General features: G+C 39.3%; 3 protein-coding genes across 4 annotated transcripts; 1 reads left to right on the forward strand and 2 right to left on the reverse strand.

Moving 5' to 3' along the window:
* Positions 1-577: 577 nt before the first annotated feature.
* On the reverse strand, positions 578-10,009 carry spag1a (sperm associated antigen 1a). Its single transcript, XM_029513690.1, has 8 exons — positions 8,548-10,009; positions 6,944-7,043; positions 6,106-6,258; positions 5,636-5,793; positions 3,192-3,333; positions 2,381-2,507; positions 2,099-2,236; positions 578-1,905 (listed from the first exon to the last, which is right to left on the reverse strand). Exons 1-8 carry the CDS (start codon positions 8,903-8,905, stop codon positions 1,900-1,902), a joined length of 1,182 nt encoding a protein of 393 aa, XP_029369550.1. The 5' UTR covers positions 8,906-10,009; the 3' UTR covers positions 578-1,899.
* Positions 10,010-10,136: 127 nt separating this feature from the next.
* polr2k (RNA polymerase II, I and III subunit K) lies at positions 10,137-11,468 on the reverse strand. Its single transcript, XM_029513691.1, has 4 exons — positions 11,384-11,468; positions 11,085-11,151; positions 10,509-10,601; positions 10,137-10,364 (listed from the first exon to the last, which is right to left on the reverse strand). Exons 2-4 carry the CDS (start codon positions 11,143-11,145, stop codon positions 10,342-10,344), a joined length of 177 nt encoding a protein of 58 aa, XP_029369551.1. The 5' UTR covers positions 11,146-11,151; positions 11,384-11,468; the 3' UTR covers positions 10,137-10,341.
* A 43-nt stretch (positions 11,469-11,511) lies between these two features.
* On the forward strand, positions 11,512-18,609 carry stk3 (serine/threonine kinase 3 (STE20 homolog, yeast)). Of its 2 annotated transcripts, none has more exons than XM_029513688.1 (11): positions 11,512-11,861; positions 12,798-12,878; positions 13,070-13,198; positions 13,407-13,521; positions 13,770-13,934; positions 14,073-14,240; positions 14,329-14,466; positions 14,694-14,819; positions 14,899-15,100; positions 15,780-15,973; positions 16,134-18,609. In XM_029513688.1, the coding sequence occupies exons 1-11, from the start codon at positions 11,839-11,841 to the stop codon at positions 16,290-16,292; spliced, it is 1,500 nt and encodes a 499-aa protein (XP_029369548.1). In that variant the 5' UTR covers positions 11,512-11,838; the 3' UTR covers positions 16,293-18,609. The 2 variants fall into 2 exon arrangements, with proteins under 2 accessions (XP_029369548.1, XP_029369549.1); XM_029513689.1 differs by having other exon boundaries at positions 14,902-15,100.
* The last annotated feature ends 486 nt before the right edge of the window (positions 18,610-19,095 follow it).

The raw sequence follows: 19,095 nt of genomic DNA on the forward strand, positions 1-19,095 counted from the left end.
TGTCTTTATTTCAATTCAAGCCAGCAAGAACCCTCATATTGAGTCAAATCTCTGTAGTAAAGTGCTGTGAAGGTGCAGAAGGGGCACACTGAAGCATTCATATTTCACTTTATTTCCACTTGCATTTTAACTATTTACATACAGTACATGCTCTTACATTCCAAAAAGCACAAAAAACATTGTCTGGAACAATTAAGCCTCACATCAAGTGTTTTCATTTCGATGAGATTTTATGCTTTTTTATTTTGACAACACAAAAAAAGCAAGAAAAGGAGATTAACCAACTGTATAAGAAACAAGGCCTGTGGCACATTGTGCTATACAAAGATTCACACGTTTGTTTGTGTTGCAGAGCTGATGGGACATTTAAAAAAAAAAAGAGGACGTTTTAACAATGTGCTCATCCACACTTGTTTTTCATTCTAGTCAATTAGCTGCTACGCTAACAAGCTGCAATCAGATAAAATTAGTGACATCTGACTGAAACAGAACTGTGAACTTGGGTTTATGGTAAAATCATGGTTGTATGTTCAACAATTTGATTATTGTTCATTTTGACCTGTCTAATGCATTGTGGTTTTATTTTAATTTAATTTAATTTAATTTTTTTTTTTTTGGGGGGGGGGGTTAGGGTTAGGGTTGTTAACACAGAACAGACTAAATAGAGAGGAATCCATAGGTGGGAGGTGAAGAAAAAAGCTAATTGACCTTCAGGACATAATTCCTCTTAACGTTTTTTTTGTGGTTCCTGTCCTATCAGTTCATTTATTCATGGGAATTTATTTTTACTTGGTCTGTGAGAATTTCTGCAAACATATCGAATGTCTTTTAATTGTTGCAGCACAGATGGTGTAGAGTATATTAATTGAATGAGATGCAGAAGTTTTGCCAAACTTAAATTCTGCAAATCATCAAGCAAACACAAAGACACATTCAGACTGAACCTGAGTACCGCAGTGAATCTTACTGTACGTCAGTAAGTGACCTTTAACTCTAAATTCAATACCTGAATATTCATCTAAATCCAGTAAACTGACAACTTTATGATTGACAAGGACTTCAGAGCTGATATCATAATTTAATAATTATTTCTTAAATTCCAATGATATTACGGCATCTTACTTCAGCCTGGAGGTCTAAAGAACAGATCTGGTGGAGTTCGTCAAACTAAAACAGCAGCATCACAGTTTAGCTGTGGAAAGTGTTTTTCTCCCACACTATATAATAATGATAATGATGGTTTATAAGAAGTTGTTGGCAGCAGATGTACTAACAAGTTAAAACATTGACATTTGTCTTTTATATTAGCTGCAATAGGTAGAAACCCTGGAAACATGAAGAATGTATCAGATAATGACCTATTGATCTTTTGGGCCTTTTTTTTTTTTAGCTCATCTTATAATAAAGCTCAGTGCATCACTTTGGAACAGAACACTACATTTTTAAAATAAAGTAAGATTTTTTAATTGGCATATTTCATCCTATCCAGTAGAAATCTCAATAAGGCACACATTACACAATCTTTTCCTTCCCAGTTTTACTTCAACAAGTAACAGTGCTCGGCAGCCCCGTACATGGATCTGCACGTACAGTATATTACATCAGAATGTGAATGATTTATAGTGCAAGCAGGTCAAGTACCTTGACATTAGCCTTTTTAAACAAAGCTGCCCATTATGTAAGGTTGTGCGCTCAGGACTTATGTGTAGTTTGCACACGTTGCAGATGGTGCAGAGCTCAAAAGCTGGTCGTCCAAGGAGCCCGTCCTCGGGAGTTAATGCCAGTCTTACTTACTCAAGCTGATGGCTTTATAAATCTTCTTTCCTCCAGAACTGCTGAGGTAAAGTATGAATCCATACCTGTTTCCTTCCTCCATGATTATCAAGCCACAAAGAGCCATCAAACCTGTAAAAAAATCAGCATGTAGTTTCAGTTTATGTTTAGTGAATGTGAAATAAAATGTCCGCAGTGAGTTACAATTACATAAACCTGAGAATTCCCCAACCAGCAACATTAAAACCCGCCAGCAGCAAAGTCATGCAAATTATAGCTATAGTTAGTGTGAAAATGTGTGTGAGTGTGTACAGATAAATCTTACCCTTGGTGTGTGTGCGCTGTTGTCCATTAGGCTCTGTCGAAGCAAGCTTGTCACCACCTCAAGTTCCTGCTCAGCCTCACGAACATTTGGGTCCAGCTGGAGGACTTCCTGGAGGTCACTGCTGGCTGACAGATAGTCCTGGATTTCAGGTCATATGGAGACACAAACAGACACACACATATAGAAAATGCAAATAAAGGGATAATTAGACACACAAATCCTTCTTATTCAACATCTTAAGAGAAAAAAAAAAAGAAGAAGAAGAACTGGCAGTGTGTTTACCTTTAAGCCCTTATAAGCCAGGGCTCGTCTGTAGAAGGCTTTCTTGTTGGCCGGCTCCAGCTGCAGAGCAGCATCACAGTCCTGTTTGGACTCTTTAAAGCGACTCAGTTTCAGGAGGCAAATGGCCCTGGAACAAAGTAAGGCAGAGTGAAAAAGTCAAAGACGACAGAATTATGCTACTGCTAATAACATCAGGGACCAAACTATTAATTTTTTATATTATTTTTGAAATCATTTTACATATTTTTCAGACCAGACCAAATCTTCTTGTTCATTGTTTTGTTAGATATCTGATAACACTTGATCTGGTAGAAGCCAGTTCAAAGATGAATTCTGGTATGAAGACACCTTCTAATTGTCAGCATCTCATACATTTTTGTTTCATTCATAGGCTCCTCCATTATGAAGGAAGATCAAGGATGACCAGATTCCTGTTTGTAAGCCAATTATAGTCTATGTTATAAAACGATAAGATCATTTTTATTTCACACTACGCTTTGATAAAATATGATCTGGAAACTCCTGAACTTTTGCTTCAGTTTTACAGCTGCTTTTTTGCTTCAAGACAGAGCTGCTCTCCCCTGTAGCTGCTGTACAACTTAGTATCATTAAGCTTGGTAGCATCTGACATATGAAGTGCCCTCATATGGTTTTCTGGTTTTTCTGGTTCTGTCTATGTGCCTCTAAAGCACACTGTGTTTATTTTAAAGTTTGATTCAGGGATGATTCAACACACAGAAATCAAACAGACCTACTTTGTGTGTGAGCATGTGTGGCGTCATGTTGCACACTAGGTTTGTTTCATGCATACCTGTTTGTGTAGATAGCACATTCATCTGGTTTTAAGATGAGACATTCGCTGTACTTCTCCAGGGCCTCCTGGAAGCGGCCCTCCTTGACCAGATCATTGCCTTTCTGTTTCAGCAGAGTAAACTGGGCCTCTTTCCTTCTGGCTGTTGATAAAAAAATCAATACTGAAGCAGGTAAAGATTAATATAACATATAATGTTACCATTGTTAAGAAAATAGTCAACATCATTTTGATTTATCAAAACAAGCGGCAGTATGACCAAATTGGACTTGATGAAGAATTAACTTTGTTCGTTACAGTTTATGGATATGTTACATATGTCAGGGTAAACTGTATTGAAAGTATTTCTGTTCAGCACAAAAGATTTTCAGGAGTGATGAACGGATCCATCAGTCTATCAGCAGCAGTCTGAAGTGGCCAGAGGGGAATGGTGAACTCCTGCTTACTGAGCTCTCTGCTGTGCTGAGAAAGCTGCTATGTCTAACACACACACGCACACACACACACACACACACACACACACACACACACACACACACACACACACACACACACACACACACACATACACATATAATCCTGATGTGGCATTTAGCAGGGGACCCAAGTGCTGATATACAGTCTGTATTATTTAACCTGTGAGACAAGGCAGCTGAGTGAACATCCTCTCTCACTCATCTGTCTGTTGGTAATGCATTCCTCTGTGATATAAACCTGACCAAAGATATGTATCTTTAAGACAATAACTTGTTCACTAAGGCACAAGTTTCAGTTCACTGTCTACAGCACACGCTGAAAGTGGTAACAACTAAAAAGCCACACCCAAAAAGGAAAAAATGTGCCTATCACGGCCAGTCTTTGCATAGTTTGCCTGTTTATAGACAATAAAACCATACACAGAACACAAGTGGGATGGAAGAGCAGAAAGCGCTCGGCTGCTTTAGCAATAAGAAGTGAGAGGGGTTGCAAGCATCGAGAGAGCCATAAGATTTTCAATTTCAATATCAGCAGCAGCTCTACCACAGTGGACTTCTTAATTATCTCCATCTCTTGAAAGCACCACCCTCTGTGGTAAATGAACCCAGATCCAGCTCTCATGTAATTCCACAAACAACAAGAAACATTTAGAATTTTAGTATGAGTTCATTTTTTATTTTTCTTAACTTAAATGTCTCTTTTTAACAGGTCATGCTTTTTTACTAAGCGTGGATTGAGATGTGAGCACTGTACATAACATATGATGTGATGTAATGTGAACAATGAAATTATGCTTTAGGCATTCAAAGTCACTTAAATTATCATTTCATAATTTTACTCTGTTTTTTTTTTTCATCTCTCTCATCTCTCGTTCATTTTTGTGATTAATTTACTTGTTTTCTAAAAACTTGAGTTCAGCATCCCTCCTTCAAAAGACATGACCCTGCTTCACTTGGACTAATGAATGTACAGAGGGGAAAGCTGGTAAAGTGACACTGTGGGAGTGAGAGTGGCCATTTGAGGAAGTGCATCATCTGTGCTTCTTACTGAAAACACTGAATCTCAACGTCTTCAAGAAGAATGAGCGCTTCAACTTGTTGTAGGTGTTTAACACTTTATAGGACGTGAACATCTATGATCTCACTCTAAAGACAACATTTAATATAAGATAACTGCAATTCTGACTGTCTCCCCAGCAACAGCAGTGTGCTATTCTGAGATAAGCTCTGTTCTGTTTATCTGCTACAGTCATTAGGTGTTGATGTATATGTGTGCCTATACACTCTGTGACCTGCGTTTTATCGGTGTACAACGGAAATCCTGTGTTTGTAAATACAAAATCAAGCCGTTTATTTTGCAGCTCTATGCTACACTGCATAGATAGATTGAAATGGATTTGAAAGTATGATACAGGTGGAGTCTTCTGGTTTGTGTGAGCAGGAGCAGCCTCCAGGAAATCTGACCTGGATTGTTCCATTACAGCAGAACTACACTGTGTAGATCTCATTCCCCTCTGCATTATTGATTAATAGTCCATCCAGACACACACACACATCTCTCAGCAGGAGTACCTTTACCAAGCTCCTGACTGCCTTCTGCACTGCTACCTTATGTTTACACTGAGAACTCATACATCGAGGGTATAACTTCAAATGTTTGGCAACCACAGTTACATAAGAAGACTTGTTTAGAAACAATCTGAATTACTGAATTCAATTATGCAGTCCAGGTATGAAGAAACAGTCATGCACATGTCAAAACAACAGAATGCATCACTTAGATTAATATCTCCTTTTCAAACCATTTAATCAGTTATATGTGCGATTGCTGTATCTGTGTATGGTGTGTGATGTATGTGAGCTTGTGAATAATTTAGGCAGAAACTAGGAGGCAGTGCAACCTTAACACTGTTTATATTTAAAATGCATGCTTCTGCTGTTCACACAGGAAGAAGTGATGTCACTCACCTTCCTCCTGTGCAGCTCTGGCAGCTCGGGCCTGAGCCTGCTCGATGCTGATTGGTTTTTGTCTGTGTTGCTCCTGGACGGACAGAGGGACAACAGGGATCTCTGGAAGCCTGTCCCGCCACTCGGGTCCGTCCTGCTCGATCAACATCTTGGTGATCCTGACAGATGACATAGATTCATTGGACACACAATGAGTTACTTGAACAAACAGAGTCAGTCAAGATAATAAGGTTTTCACGGATAAACTGTGGCGTCAAAATGATCCACACGGCATATGACATCTTATGTTTAAATATTTCACTCAATATAAATATTATATCACTTAGCAAATGAAATTGCAGAACACATACAGAATGTGACAATCTCATATGATTCTAGTAAACACTGAAACTGCAATTCCTTGACAACTTCCGTTGTTTCTAAAAGTTACAGCAGCTGCAGTCTCTTATGTTGAGCTAAGCTGAGCTGACCTGTGGACACTGTCATGAGCCGCCTGCACTCCAGTGTCAATCTGCAGGACGGTTTTATAATCCACGTAGGCCTTTCTGTAGCGCTCTAGTGACTCATAGGCCATAGCTCTGCGCAGCAGGGGCTTCAAGGAATAGGGTTGCAGCTCCAAAGCCCTAATAGGATCAGAGAGACGTAGAGACAGAGGATCAAACTCTACACTTGCACATGGTGTCACAGGAGTAAGTGGGCTGATCAGAAGCCCTCAATTCAAAAACACATGAAGGAGTATTTGCTTCAGACAGAGATTCTGAACCAACTATTAAAAACAAACCCCATGTATCCATAACTTCTGTTCCACAGACAATTTCTATTTATAAGTCCATAAAAGACTTTGTGGAAAAGCTGAGTAGTGGCCAAAGACCTTATGGTCTAATTACAACGTGTATATGCCCTTTCTGCAGGCAGAATGACTCCCTTCTGTCTGCTTTGGGTGCAGTCGAGGAGAGTTCAACAGTTATAAAATAACACAAGTCACAGCAGTAACAGTACATTCACTTGGAGACTAAAGGAATTCAAGCAAACACAACCTTACTGACCAATAAAGAAACTATCTGGTGATCTCACTTTGGTCATTGTGATTTGGGATTGAGGACCACAACCTCTCAGACCACCTCTTCAAAGCTATTAACACAACACAACCAAATCTCTGACCTAACATTGTGGGTAACATAGGTCTAAAAAAACAACAACACTGTAAATCAGTACACATCTGTGGAGTCTTTTAAATCTGACAAAATCTACACATAGACTGTAAATGGACAGATGTTTGTGCTCACATATCTGACGCTGATTACGTACGTGGTGCAGTCCTGTATGCAGTCTGTGCTGTTTCCATCCTTCAGGTAACAGGCAGCTCTGTTGGAGTAGAGAATACACAGGTCTTCTGGGTTGTCAATGCCTGCAGGGGAACAACCATAACTCATCTGAAAGAGCGATCAGCTATGAGATTGGTCTAAAACACAATCAATAGAATATGTTTGATCTTGTGAAAATAAGACGAGATGCTCAGCACTTTGGACTGAGTGCTATGGACCAAAGAGAAGGCAAGACAACAGTCATCACACTGTGCAGAGATGCTGAAGGGCGCCAGTGGCAGACAGACAAATGGATGTGTTGAGTCCCCGGTAGAGAAATATTCTCCTCAGTGCAGTCTCTCCTTAGCCTCCAGTGCAGTTTTACAACCTTTTAGCAGAGCATCAGTGCTCACCACTTCACTGTTCCTGAACTACTGTCAGCCTCTTCCTGCCCCTCTACACCTGTGATTTCTGTACAACATTATATAAAGACGTGATGATTCAATGCTTCCTTTTGGTAAGTCTAATCTTTTTAAGTCTATCTCCACTGCAGCAGAAAAAGCGATGACTGTTGCCAGCGTTGTAAGTAAAAGTTGGCTGAGTGCTCCTAAAGATGGAGCATGACATTCAATCTTACCTAAAAGGCCCATTCACCACACCATGACTTCAGCCTATGGTCAGTTGTACTGCCTTTTACCAACACTGCCCTTACGAATCAACACTGATGCCTCACATGACACTGAATGTTTGGGTAAAAAGAAAAATTACCAGCTCTTCACAGGTCACATATGTGAAAAGTAGCGTGAATTCATGATGGATTTCATTTATAATGCAGGATAAAACGCATGGGCATGAAGATTGGGTGGAGTAAATTATGCAGCAGAGCAAACACCTAATGCATTCATAACTGATGTGTGAGACTTTGGATTATGGAGCCAAATGACACTCAACATTTATCTGATTCTGTCACAAGAGCCAATTCACAGAAGTTAGAAGCAGCTTTTTGTTTGTCACTGTGCCGCCCATTTGTTGTTTTTTCTACTTCTCTAGCTTGCTTCTCAAGATTTGCCTTCATCAAAAATCTAGCTAAATTAAGTATTTTAACAATAACAGGTATGAATAAAGTATGACATTAGGATAACATAAAATATGTACCAGGAAAGTTTAAATTAAATTACTCAAGAAATGAACTGTTTTGGTAACTGAGTGATCATTTTTTTAAGCAAAAGAAATGTGCCACAATATGGTTGTAAATTCAGTATTTTAGTTGTGGCCTTAATCCAACTAAACAAAAATTATAAATGTGTCAATTCAGGCTTTCAGAATGATTTCACTGTTTTGTTAACCAATTGATTATGAAAATAAAAAAGTTCAATTGAGAAAACTTACGCTGACATAAACATTATTTAAGCTTTTTGGTGGCGGTGCATGCAGTTTTAATTCAGGTTTTACAACAGTATTTCTATCACCATTCCTGATGGAAAATTTATAATTCGTTGCATAAATCTGCAATCAACAGACTTGTATTTATTTCAATGAAATTCTGTTTCTGACGTGAAAATAAACAACAAATAACAACAAATAAATAACAGTTCATGTTTTCCCCACCTGCTTCAGCACATCCATCAATGGCCTGGGTATACTTCTCCAAGGCGTCTCCAAACTGGCCGTGCTTGAAAAGATGGTTTCCCTCATTCTTGAGCCTTGCCAGGTGAGGAGGAAGGGCCCCAGCAGGGGCATCCAGGTAACTTGTGTCCGGTTTAGGGCTGCCTTGCATCTCTTGACCACCTGCAGGGATGTTTTCTCTTTGTGTGCCATTGGCCACCTCCTTCTTTGAATCTCCCTGAGTATGTGATTTTTTTATGCTGCCTCCACTCCGGCTTCTCATCCTGCTTCCTGCTGTGGCCTGATCTGGTCTGGTTCCCCCTCCTCCACTGCCTGAGGGTTTCTCCTGTGCGTTCCCCATAGCTGCACTCCCTCTGCAGTGTGTCCAAACTCTCTCTGCCTCCCTGCTTCTCCCTCTCTCTGAGCTGAAGCTACATCTGTGCTTGGCTGGGGATCTCTGATAAACACACCCCCTGCATGAGGTGTCATTCGTGATGTCACAGAGGGGGGAAGTGCCTCGGCAATGCAGTGCTGCAGTGGGACAGGTCTGATGGGAGAGCCTCAGCACGCACTTCACAGCAAATTATTAAAGAGAGTGAGAGAGAGAGAGAGAGAGAGAGAGAGAGAGCAAGTCTTAGTGTCCTTTTTTCTTTCATTAAACATATCAAACACTTTTGTTTTTCAACAAGACATTTGAACAGTGAACCATTTGACTAAGGGTGCTCTTCCTGTTATAACTGTTATATTATTCACAGCTAGTGTCTCTACTGGTTACTTGGCAACTGCTGCCAAAAACTTCTCTGACACCTATACTGCCTTGTCCTCTTCCAAATGAAAGATAATTCCAATTCAACCGAAGATACTTTAATGCGTATTGAGGGAGAAGATAAAATATAGTGTTAGAGAGCTGTTTACTGATGAGTCATATATAGGGAGTTGTTTGTTTAGCTTTAGGACAAAGTGAACGGAGCAGTTTCAACCCAGTTTGAGCCCTCATGCTAAGCTGTCTACTGGTTGAAGCGTTATATTTACATAATGGGCGCCAGAGTGGAAGCAAACATAGCACCTAATTGGTTAATCACTGTAGACAGATTACACCGATATAGCTTACTATCCGGTGACCTGCGTCAGCCATGTGACCCTTTCAACATAACAACACTAACTTCACATGAAATCTTTCAGAGATGTTTTTCTTATTTAGTCTTGGCCCAAATTACCACAAGTAGAATGAAAAACTCTCTTAAACATTTTCAACACAAACTGAATATTTAATTGATGCTCATTAAAAGCTCAGGTTCAAATTAAGAAATATTCTAGTTAAACATTACTTCCAATTGACGCACAATCAACATAATGTATTTTTCTTGTTATTTGTAATGCTTTGTATTCTTATTTTCACATGAAATGTGGATGAAAAGTCATCTGTTTTATTAGGTCATGTAGCAAAGAAATGTTTAAAATAATAATAATAATAAAGAACACAAAGTAAAGAGAAATGTACCACTGAGAGGTTAGTCCTTAAAAAGAAAAATGTCCTCCACTTATATTCATAATTGAGATACTATAATGATTAATTCAATGAGAACAGTGAGGTCAGTACAAATTGTGTTTTTAATAAACCAAGACTGTCAACACTCGCAATTTGAACAAGAAAACTAAATAACAGCACTGTTTCTGTGGACATGAAAAAGGAGGGCTTTAGCCAGAAAGCATCTGATCTGAAAGTCTATTTATTTACATGCTCATATACTTTAAAAATAGCACACAGGACAATCAAAACAGCTGCACTCCTCTTCTTCATCTAGCATCAAAAACAACCACTGAAATCAAATGGTCAAGGAAAAGTAAAAAGTAAAACAGTATTCACTCCAAATCTGCTCATTGAAAACTTTACATAATTGTTCTGTTTAAAGAAATCTCATTTATTGTAGTCATCTGCTTAGGGAACAGATAGTGAAGGATACATCTCTTTGTTCTCTTCTTGTACATGATCCTGTAGCCGCACTCTCTGCATCTGATTGGATCACGAGCCTTAATTTCATTTTCAGTGTGGCACTCTGCAAGTAAAAGACAAATCACTAAATAAAAGTGCTCTTGAATAAAAACAGACATTATTGTTGTTATTTGTGTTGAGTTATTTGACAGTCAATTAAAAATGCTTCTGCGAGTAGCTGTAAATCATTCTTTTTTTTTTCCCCAAGTAAAAATGTCGAACAATGATTTCAGCTTCTAAATTGTGATGGCTTTCGGTGAAGTAACTAATAAATTGTTTTATAAAATGAATAATTATCTAGTAAAATAACAGGCAGGTACAGCCTTGTATATAATAAATAAGGGAATTTAGGATCAATAAAGATTATTATAATAATTTATGCTTCAACTCTAGTTAATAATTTTATAATATAAAGGTAACATAAACGTTTAAACTAAAGCAATAGTCATAGCAATAATAGTAATAACAGATTCGCTGAATTAGGTAGCATTGTTAGCCTAAGGCCCAAGTGGCTGTAACATGAACACAAATGAAAGTAGAAAAGCACCTCCACATATATAGATCATGGGCTGCTGCTTGGGTGGTTGTAGATCTTTCTGTGTGTCCATTTCAATCTTTAAGGAGAAAGAGAGAGAGAGAGAGAGAGGTCTAAACATCATCCGCATCTGCATCATGATAGCATGCTAACATTAGAAACAGCATGGTGTTTCCAGCACGATAAGCCAAAAGCGTCATCACTGGAGGACACAATGAACCGCAAATGGTCTTTGAATAGCCGTAAATGTAACATGTGTATACCAAGCGTGAATTTCACAGAAGAGATTGTGACGAAAAAAGAAAGCTTACCGTTTTAATACACAAAATGTTAGCTGTTTACCTCTCCTTTCATCTCACACGGATACGACTCCGCACATGCGCACTACCGTCCGGTATGACCTCAGAGCAAACAAGACTCTGATTGGTCAGAAGACATTTTGAGCTATTTGCCTTACTTTTTCTTTTATGCCTCGCGAAGTCATAAAAAATATATAAATTGGCGTATTTCGGGTTACTTTACGGATTTCGGGCTTGTAGAGACGGAAGCCGTGTGTCTTTTTCCTCGCACTCCGGCCCTCCACGGGGCGCTGTGGTAAAGCCGAAGCCGCAGACGGGCCGTCATCTGACGGACACTCAGCTGGCCCTCCACTAGTTTTTGACAACAACGACTCCGCCGACAATGTTCACATCGTGACTGCTGGCCCCCAAAACTGACACAACTTCCTATTAGTCCGCTGCCTTTTTATTATTTGGAGCTGTACATTATGGAGCCGTCTGCGCCCAAAAGGTTGGTTGACCACCCGGCTGGTTTTCAACGGTGATCCCCGCCGAGCTAAAGGCTAACGCAGTTTAGCGAGTTAGCTCATGCTAATTTCGTTAGCTTTGCCGATTTTTCTCTCAAACTTTCCATCCAGTCGGGACGAGTTAAGGAAAGAAAAGATCGTCTTTGATTAAAATCACAGGCACTGTGTTGAAACCAGCTGCCTTAATTTCAAGCCTTTCTCATCACTGGGTCATCGTTGAGTTCCCAGAAGGAGCACTTTGCCATGTGATATCATTTGGTCATGAAATGCAAATTAATTGTGTGTGAAATGAAATAATCTTACACCTCCCTCCCTAGCGATTATTTGATTAGTCTTAGTGCCGTGTTTTCTCTGGTGATCTAAACTGAAGACCATTGGAGCTGATTTCACTAAAGAGGAAATAAGAGCTGGCTGATTTAGCATCAGTATCATGATATTTCTCTTTCATTGAGGTCTTGTGTGTAACGTCACAGATAAGACTGCAGACCACCATCAGCAGGAGCAAATCTATCAATGGATTTTTGGATCATTGGGAAACCCTTATGTGGTCAAGTCTCCAGGCTTATACTTTTTATGGAGGGGGGGTTTCACCACTAGTAATACACCTAGATGCAATATGTCAGTCTTAATTCAATAGAAATCAAGCAATTATTCAATCAGTTAATCTGCAATTTTCTTTGAGTGTAATTGAAGACTTTTTGAAGAAGTTTCCCTTAATAAAATTCATAATTCTTTAGTATTTTCCAAGTTTGTAAACTGAATATACTCTGGTTTTTATTTGTTAAACAACGTCCTTAACTCTGTCAAATTCATGAATTCTTGAATTCTTTCAATTTAAATACTTATGTTAGAGATTATTTTTCTTTAGCTTGAGTTACACATTCATACTGATTTTACAAATGGTTTGTTTAATTTTGCAGCAAGCTGAAAAAGCTGAGTGAGGACAGTCTAACCAAACAACCAGAAGAAGTGTTTGATGTTCTTGAGAAACTTGGTGAAGGGTAAGAAGTTTTTGTTTTTTTGTTTTATAATGACTAAATGTAATTTCTGAAACTGCTCCTTTGACTGAAAATATTTTAAGTCAACAGTCAAGACAACAGTCTACTCTTTTGGAGATGGGCCTCTCTTCCTATGATACATTATGCGGTTAACATATAAAAAAATGAACTCCCAATGTATTGTCTGTGTTTAGTTCCTATGGCAGTGTGTTCAAAGCCATCCATAAGGAGTCGGGCCAGGTGGTGGCCATAAAGCAGGTACCTGTGGAGTCTGATCTGCAGGAGATCATCAAGGAGATTTCCATCATGCAGCAATGTGACAGGTGGGATGAAAATACAATTTCTCCAATTTCCAATCTGTATAAAAACATGAAAACTCCTAATCCTCTACTCCTAACTCCAACTCTCTATTAGTTGATACAGTTCACTGTAGCCTAAGTCAAGAAAGGTTTTCTCACTTCTGCTCTTTTTCTTTGAAGCGAAACTACTACTTCTCCTTTGATAACAACGATGTTTGGCTTTTCCTTGTAGCCCTTATGTAGTGAAGTACTATGGTAGCTACTTCAAGAACACAGACCTATGGATTGTCATGGAGTACTGTGGAGCCGGGTCTGTCTCCGACATCATCAGGCTTCGCAACAAGACGGTGGGTATTTACAGATGGTTTCAACTCTGTGCTATACATTTTGGTGGTTCCCCACAGGTAAATTTTCTTTAAATTTTTTGACAGAGCAGGTAAAAAAATTTGACATATCAAAGACTGGTGCACTTCATTAACAAATAGCATTAATGCCCATATAAAAAAAAAAATCATACTTTGCTCTTGGTTATGTTCTTTTATCTTTATTCAGTCTTGGATCTCACCCCAACATTTTTTTTTCTTTCCCACCTCAGCTGACAGAGGATGAGATTGCCACCATCCTTAAGTCCACATTGAAAGGTCTTGAATACCTTCACTTCATGAGAAAGATCCATCGGGACATCAAGGCAGGAAACATCCTCCTCAACACAGAGGGGCATGCCAAACTGGCAGATTTCGGCGTGGCTGGACAACTAACGGTAACATTGCATTTCATGTTTGAGTACTGGGGACAACGAATTGAATGCCTTTAGCGGTTCTCCTCTTGGAATATTCAACCTTTTGCTGATTTTGTGAATCCATATGAATGCATTTAAAACAGTATTTTCTCTCTGAAGGACACCATGGCAAAGAGAAACACTGTGATCGGTACTCCATTCTGGATGGCTCCAGAGGTAATCCAGGAGATTGGTTACAACTGTGTGGCTGACATCTGGTCACTTGGCATCACTTCTATAGAGATGGCTGAAGGAAAACCTCCCTACGCTGACATCCATCCCATGAGAGTGAGTGGAAACATGGAGGATTTCAAACCCTGCTACTGTGCTCTAGACAAGGTCTCTGACTGTATTGTATTCTTCCTGTGTTCTTCAGGCTATCTTCATGATCCCCACCAACCCCCCTCCAACATTCAGAAAGCCTGAGCTTTGGTCAGATGAATTCACAGACTTTGTTAAGAAGTGTTTGGTCAAGAATCCAGAGCAAAGAGCAACTGCTACCCAACTCCTACAGGTTGGAAGAAGGAGAGCTACAGACACACTTACATCTTAGATATAAATGTATAAGCACAAAACATACATGTGTAGGAGTATATACTAACAGACTTATTGCTATAGAAATAAACAAATAAATAAAATATAGAAAAGACACTTCAATATAATGATCTGTTGATTTGATTTGCCTCACAGTGGTGAAATAAAGTGCACACAACAGTCTTTGTTTTGTTGTTACACATCCAGCACCCATTCATCAGCCAAGCCAAGCCGGTCACTATTTTGAGAGACCTGATAACTGAAGCAATGGAGATGAAGGCCAAAAGGCAGCAGGAGCAGCAGAGAGAGCTGGAGGAAGAAGATGACAACTCTGTACGTATAATGAGAGGTTCCTGTTAAAGTATACAGCTGTATTTTAGGGCTAAGTATCTCATCGTCTTTTGTCTGCCAGGAGGAGGAGACTGAGGTGGACTCTCACACTATGGTGAAGTCTGGCTCAGAGGGCGCCGGAACCATGCGAGCCACCAGCACCATGAGTGATGGAGCACAGACCATGATTGAACACAGCAGCACCATGTTGGAATCAGACCTCGGAACTATGGTCATCAACAGTGATGATGAGGAGGAGGAAGAAGATCAGGGATCCATGAGGAGTGAGCACATGTGTTGTTAAGCAAATTATAGAGAGTAAAGTGATTGTAGCACATGATAGACTAGAAGAGAGAAATATTTTTTGTTATGGTAGTCACACAAACACTGGTTTATTCATGGAGACGCACAGACCCTGTAGCAGTCACTGCGCTCAAAAAAATCTTGTGACTGAAAGGAAAATAGAGAGGAGCATGAGCCAACAGAAGACTCAGTATTCATGTGATGTTCATACCATATCAGAAAGACGTTAGAGTTGGAAAGATTCCCATGTTTACGTCTTTCAAGTGTTCATATCATCACAAGCTGTGTATGATCATGTTTTGTAGTGCAAGGAATGGAAAAAAACAATTGACAACCAAATCTGTAGCTATTTAATAAGTGACTGACTGATTTGAGGTATCTACCGTTTTTCGTTGCCAAGCTCAAGAGCTTTCAGAAAAAATGTATTCCCAGGTGGCATAGTTAAGAGATGTTGACATGAATGCTGTGAAAGGTTGGAGCTACTAATCATGTCTGTTATTTAATGGGTGGTAATATTATCCCAACTATGAGGAATGTCCCTTTAAATCATGTAAAGAAATCATATACATGTAACTTCTTCCATGTCTGATAAATGAATGAAATTAGAATAAGTATGCGTGTTCTAACAAGTTGGAACATAACCTTCTTCCCCCTCCACAGGACACGCAACCCCCCAGCAGCCAATACGTCCATCCTTTATGGACTATTTTGACAAGCAGGACTCTAACAAGGCAGCCCAGCAGCAGGAAAACTACAACCACAATCAGCCGCAGGAGCAGCCCGGATACCACATCCAGTCCAAAAATGTCTTCCCCGACAACTGGAAGGTGCCTCAGGACGGAGACTTTGACTTTGTAAGTAACAAAGTCAATCGGAATGAATTGGTTACTCATGGTGGAAATAATTATACTTTAGTCCGGCAGTGGTTAAAAATATCAAAGCAGAAGATACTAAACATTACTCATCTTTCCCATCACTGTGTGTCTGTGTTCATCTTTGTGTGCTGTTACTCAGTTGAAGAACTTGGACTTTGAGGAGCTACAGATGCGCCTGAGTGCCTTGGATCCTATGATGGAGAGAGAGATTGAGGAGCTCCGACAGCGCTACACTGCCAAGAGGCAGCCCATCCTGGATGCAATGGATGCGAAGAAAAGAAGACAACAGAACTTCTAAGTAATCCTCCCTGTAGCTTTCAAGCCCTCGCCTGGGTTTCAAAGCCACCATTACCACAAAACCTATTTCCTAATGACTCAGAGGAACTAAAACAAGCTTATTGTGACACCCAACTGCTGTTCTGGCTGACTGCAAACTGGCCTTTGACTGACGAGAGATGCCTCTTCTCCTCGGTGAACTCCATTTTGGCTCTTGCTATCCCAAATTTCACACCTTGTTTATTAACGTCTTAAATTGTAAATTTGTTTTCACCAATACCTGTAAAGTTTCTTTTTCAGAAAAATTGCTCAAGACTGTGGCCAAAGAGAGAACCGAGCTCTGATTATAAATCACAAAGTCGCAAAATTTACGTCCTCTTCCAAATGAAATTCCTCTCACATAATCAAAACCCCTTGGAATCACCATCAAAACATAAGGAAGGATCTACCATGGCATCCAGGCCAGCGTGTCATCATTTCTGACAGCAGCAGTGTGGTCAGTGACAAGTTGTCTCTTTTTCCTTGGACATTTTAGTTTCATTGTAAATAGAATATAGAGCCTAGTTTGGAAATACCTGCAACAAAAAGCTGTGGAGGTTCGTCCATGACCAAAGACAATCAAGGGGATGTAGGTTTAGTTGAGAATGCCTTAAAAATATTTGAAACCTGGTTTTCAAAATAAGCAATGTAATAGAGCATCCAAGTCATTGGAGGGTTAAATCCCTCCACTTGGTGCTGAGATGGACTGAGGGAAGCTGAAAGGATTTGTCAGTGGACAGAAGCGACATAAATCACTTGGGTGGTGAAGAGTGGATTCCTGCACGTTTTCAGTTGTTTGTGGACCAGAAAAATCTCTGCTCATTTCACTTGTCTTTCTTGTCATTTATTTGACCCATTGTTTCCGAATATGTTCAGGGTTTCTTTATCCTTCCAACGTACTGTCCAGCTGTGACTCAATGCATCTTAGTGCCTCATAACACACTCACCCACTCCTGAGCCACTTTTTCTTTTAATGCCAGTGCTGTCACAGAAATTCATTCCCAGATGGAAAGAAATCAGTTATTTCCACACAAGTGAAACATTCCTAAAAACCTTATGCCTATTATTTTAATTTGTCTGCGGTCTTAAAAGAAAACCCAGTTTGACTTCCTAAAAAATTTAAACTGGGAATTGAGCTGTAAAAATTCAGAGCTCAGTGAAGACCGTTGCCAGAGGTGACTTTCCATCTTAACTCTGACAGCAGGCATAAGTGACAGACTGACAAAGTAAAGCTTCTGCTGCAGCCACACAGTCTGTTTCAGATTCTAGATTATTATTTTGTACTGTATTAATATCGATACACTTTATTTTCCTCCAGTTTATTCACACACGCAAACATCTATAATGGGTGTTGTTGCTTTTCATTCCCTGTGCCCTGTGACAAAGTTAATTTATGACAGTGCCAGTGTATGAAATGGTCATTAGGTCTCAAAAAACTGTAGCACAGAAATGGAAGTGATATTGTTCCAGTGGGGTTAGAAACTTAATATGGAGCACTGACTGGTTTATGTTTTTAACTGTAAAAAATCTGACCATGTTATATCTGTCAATCTTAAAAAAAAAAAAAAAAATCACTCATCAAAATGCTTATTTATCCTCCCTTTTTTCCTTCCCTGCTCCAATATTTACATCAGTCTCAGAGATAAGAATCTAGTTTGGGCTTTACTTCATGGTTTTGAATGTTGAATTGGTGACCCCTAAGAATAAGCCAATGAAATGCAGCATGTTGTCGTCTTAGTGAAGGGAAACAAAACTGCTCATGTTTTGGCTGTAAATTTATTTTTGTGTTGATCTGCCACACACTACTGTGACCCTTTGAATGACTCCATTCTGCTCTTATACTGAATACAAATGCAGTATGCCTGCAGTTTGCTGTTACACAATGAATGTTATCTTGACAGTGTGGTTCAGCCCATAGTCGTGGCATTTTATGAATACATAGACCTGTTACACTATTTTACTATGTGTCTCATATGATGGACAATGTGGCCAAAATGAACTGACATTTTAAACAGGAATCAAAATTTCAATCAGCATTATGTAAACGTTGGAATGATCATGTTTGTTTCATTTTTCTAGGTGAAGATGAACCTGAAAAGTCATTAACATATATGCCATGAATTGTTCTCATAAATTAAGTATACACAAAAGCATTCTCACACTATTTATTTAATGTTTCAACTTTTTTTTTTATATAGAAGCTGATCTGGCTGTTAATATTTTTTCCCCTAATCAAATATGTTTGCCTTGATTTTTGTGTGCGTGGGACTAAGCATGTTTATAAATCTGTTTGCTCTGTAGTGGGTTGCTCTTTCATTAACTGCACAGGTAAGAGTATTGTGAATAAGGAGGGGTGATTGTCTCCAGCTTTTAATAAAAACTGTTTGCTCTGTACAATTTTTAAAACCCCCAGCTTGAAATACGATGCTGTCCAGAATCTGCCATATTATGTACAGCAATCTGAAATCACATTTTGATATTATAGCTATATGCTTTTGTCTTCATTTTATTTCTGACATATGACTCTGGGATTTTGGGTGGAATGTGAGCATTCGTGTTTGAACCACTTAATTTATTATCTTTGTAATACTTTATTACTTATTAAAAACGTGCAAGGAATAATAAAAGTTACTTATAGTTAACCTCAACAGCAAGTGGGAAGCCTTTGGCCTTTTCTGATTCCCAACATGCGGACTTGAACTTTATCACCGTAAAAAGAAATCATGCGCGATAACACCTGTTGTACCGTAACTCTCCTACTACGAGCGCCACTATTCCACTCCGCA

The sequence above is a fragment of the Echeneis naucrates genome, chromosome 11 (assembly GCF_900963305.1).
Source record: "Echeneis naucrates chromosome 11, fEcheNa1.1, whole genome shotgun sequence".
NCBI lineage: Eukaryota > Metazoa > Chordata > Actinopteri > Carangiformes > Echeneidae > Echeneis > Echeneis naucrates.

What these genes read in the sequence shown, in the direction of transcription:
- spag1a (XM_029513690.1), bottom strand. Translation starts at nt 8,905, where the DNA reads ATGGGGAACGCACAGGAGAAACCCTCAGGCAGTGGAGGAGGGGGAACC. An exon ending in TGATGGATGTGCTGAAGCAG is followed by an intron (nt 7,044 to 8,547) that starts GTGGGGAAAACA and finishes GTTCCCCTGCAG; the next exon opens with GCATTGACAACCCAGAAGAC. An exon ending in TGCATACAGGACTGCACCAC is followed by an intron (nt 6,259 to 6,943) that starts GTACGTAATCAG and finishes TGATCCTATTAG; the next exon opens with GGCTTTGGAGCTGCAACCCT.
- polr2k (XM_029513691.1), bottom strand. Translation starts at nt 11,145, where the DNA reads ATGGACACACAGAAAGATCTACAACCACCCAAGCAGCAGCCCATGATC. An exon ending in CATGATCTATATATGTGGAG is followed by an intron (nt 10,602 to 11,084) that starts GTGCTTTTCTAC and finishes TTTTACTTGCAG; the next exon opens with AGTGCCACACTGAAAATGAA. An exon ending in CAAGAAGAGAACAAAGAGAT is followed by an intron (nt 10,365 to 10,508) that starts GTATCCTTCACT and finishes ATTTGATTTCAG; the next exon opens with TGGTTGTTTTTGATGCTAGA.
- stk3 (XM_029513688.1), top strand. Translation starts at nt 11,839, where the DNA reads ATGGAGCCGTCTGCGCCCAAAAG. An exon ending in AGGAAGAAGATGACAACTCT is followed by an intron (nt 14,820 to 14,898) that starts GTACGTATAATG and finishes TTTGTCTGCCAG; the next exon opens with GAGGAGGAGACTGAGGTGGA. An exon ending in AGATCAGGGATCCATGAGGA is followed by an intron (nt 15,101 to 15,779) that starts GTGAGCACATGT and finishes CCCCCTCCACAG; the next exon opens with GACACGCAACCCCCCAGCAG.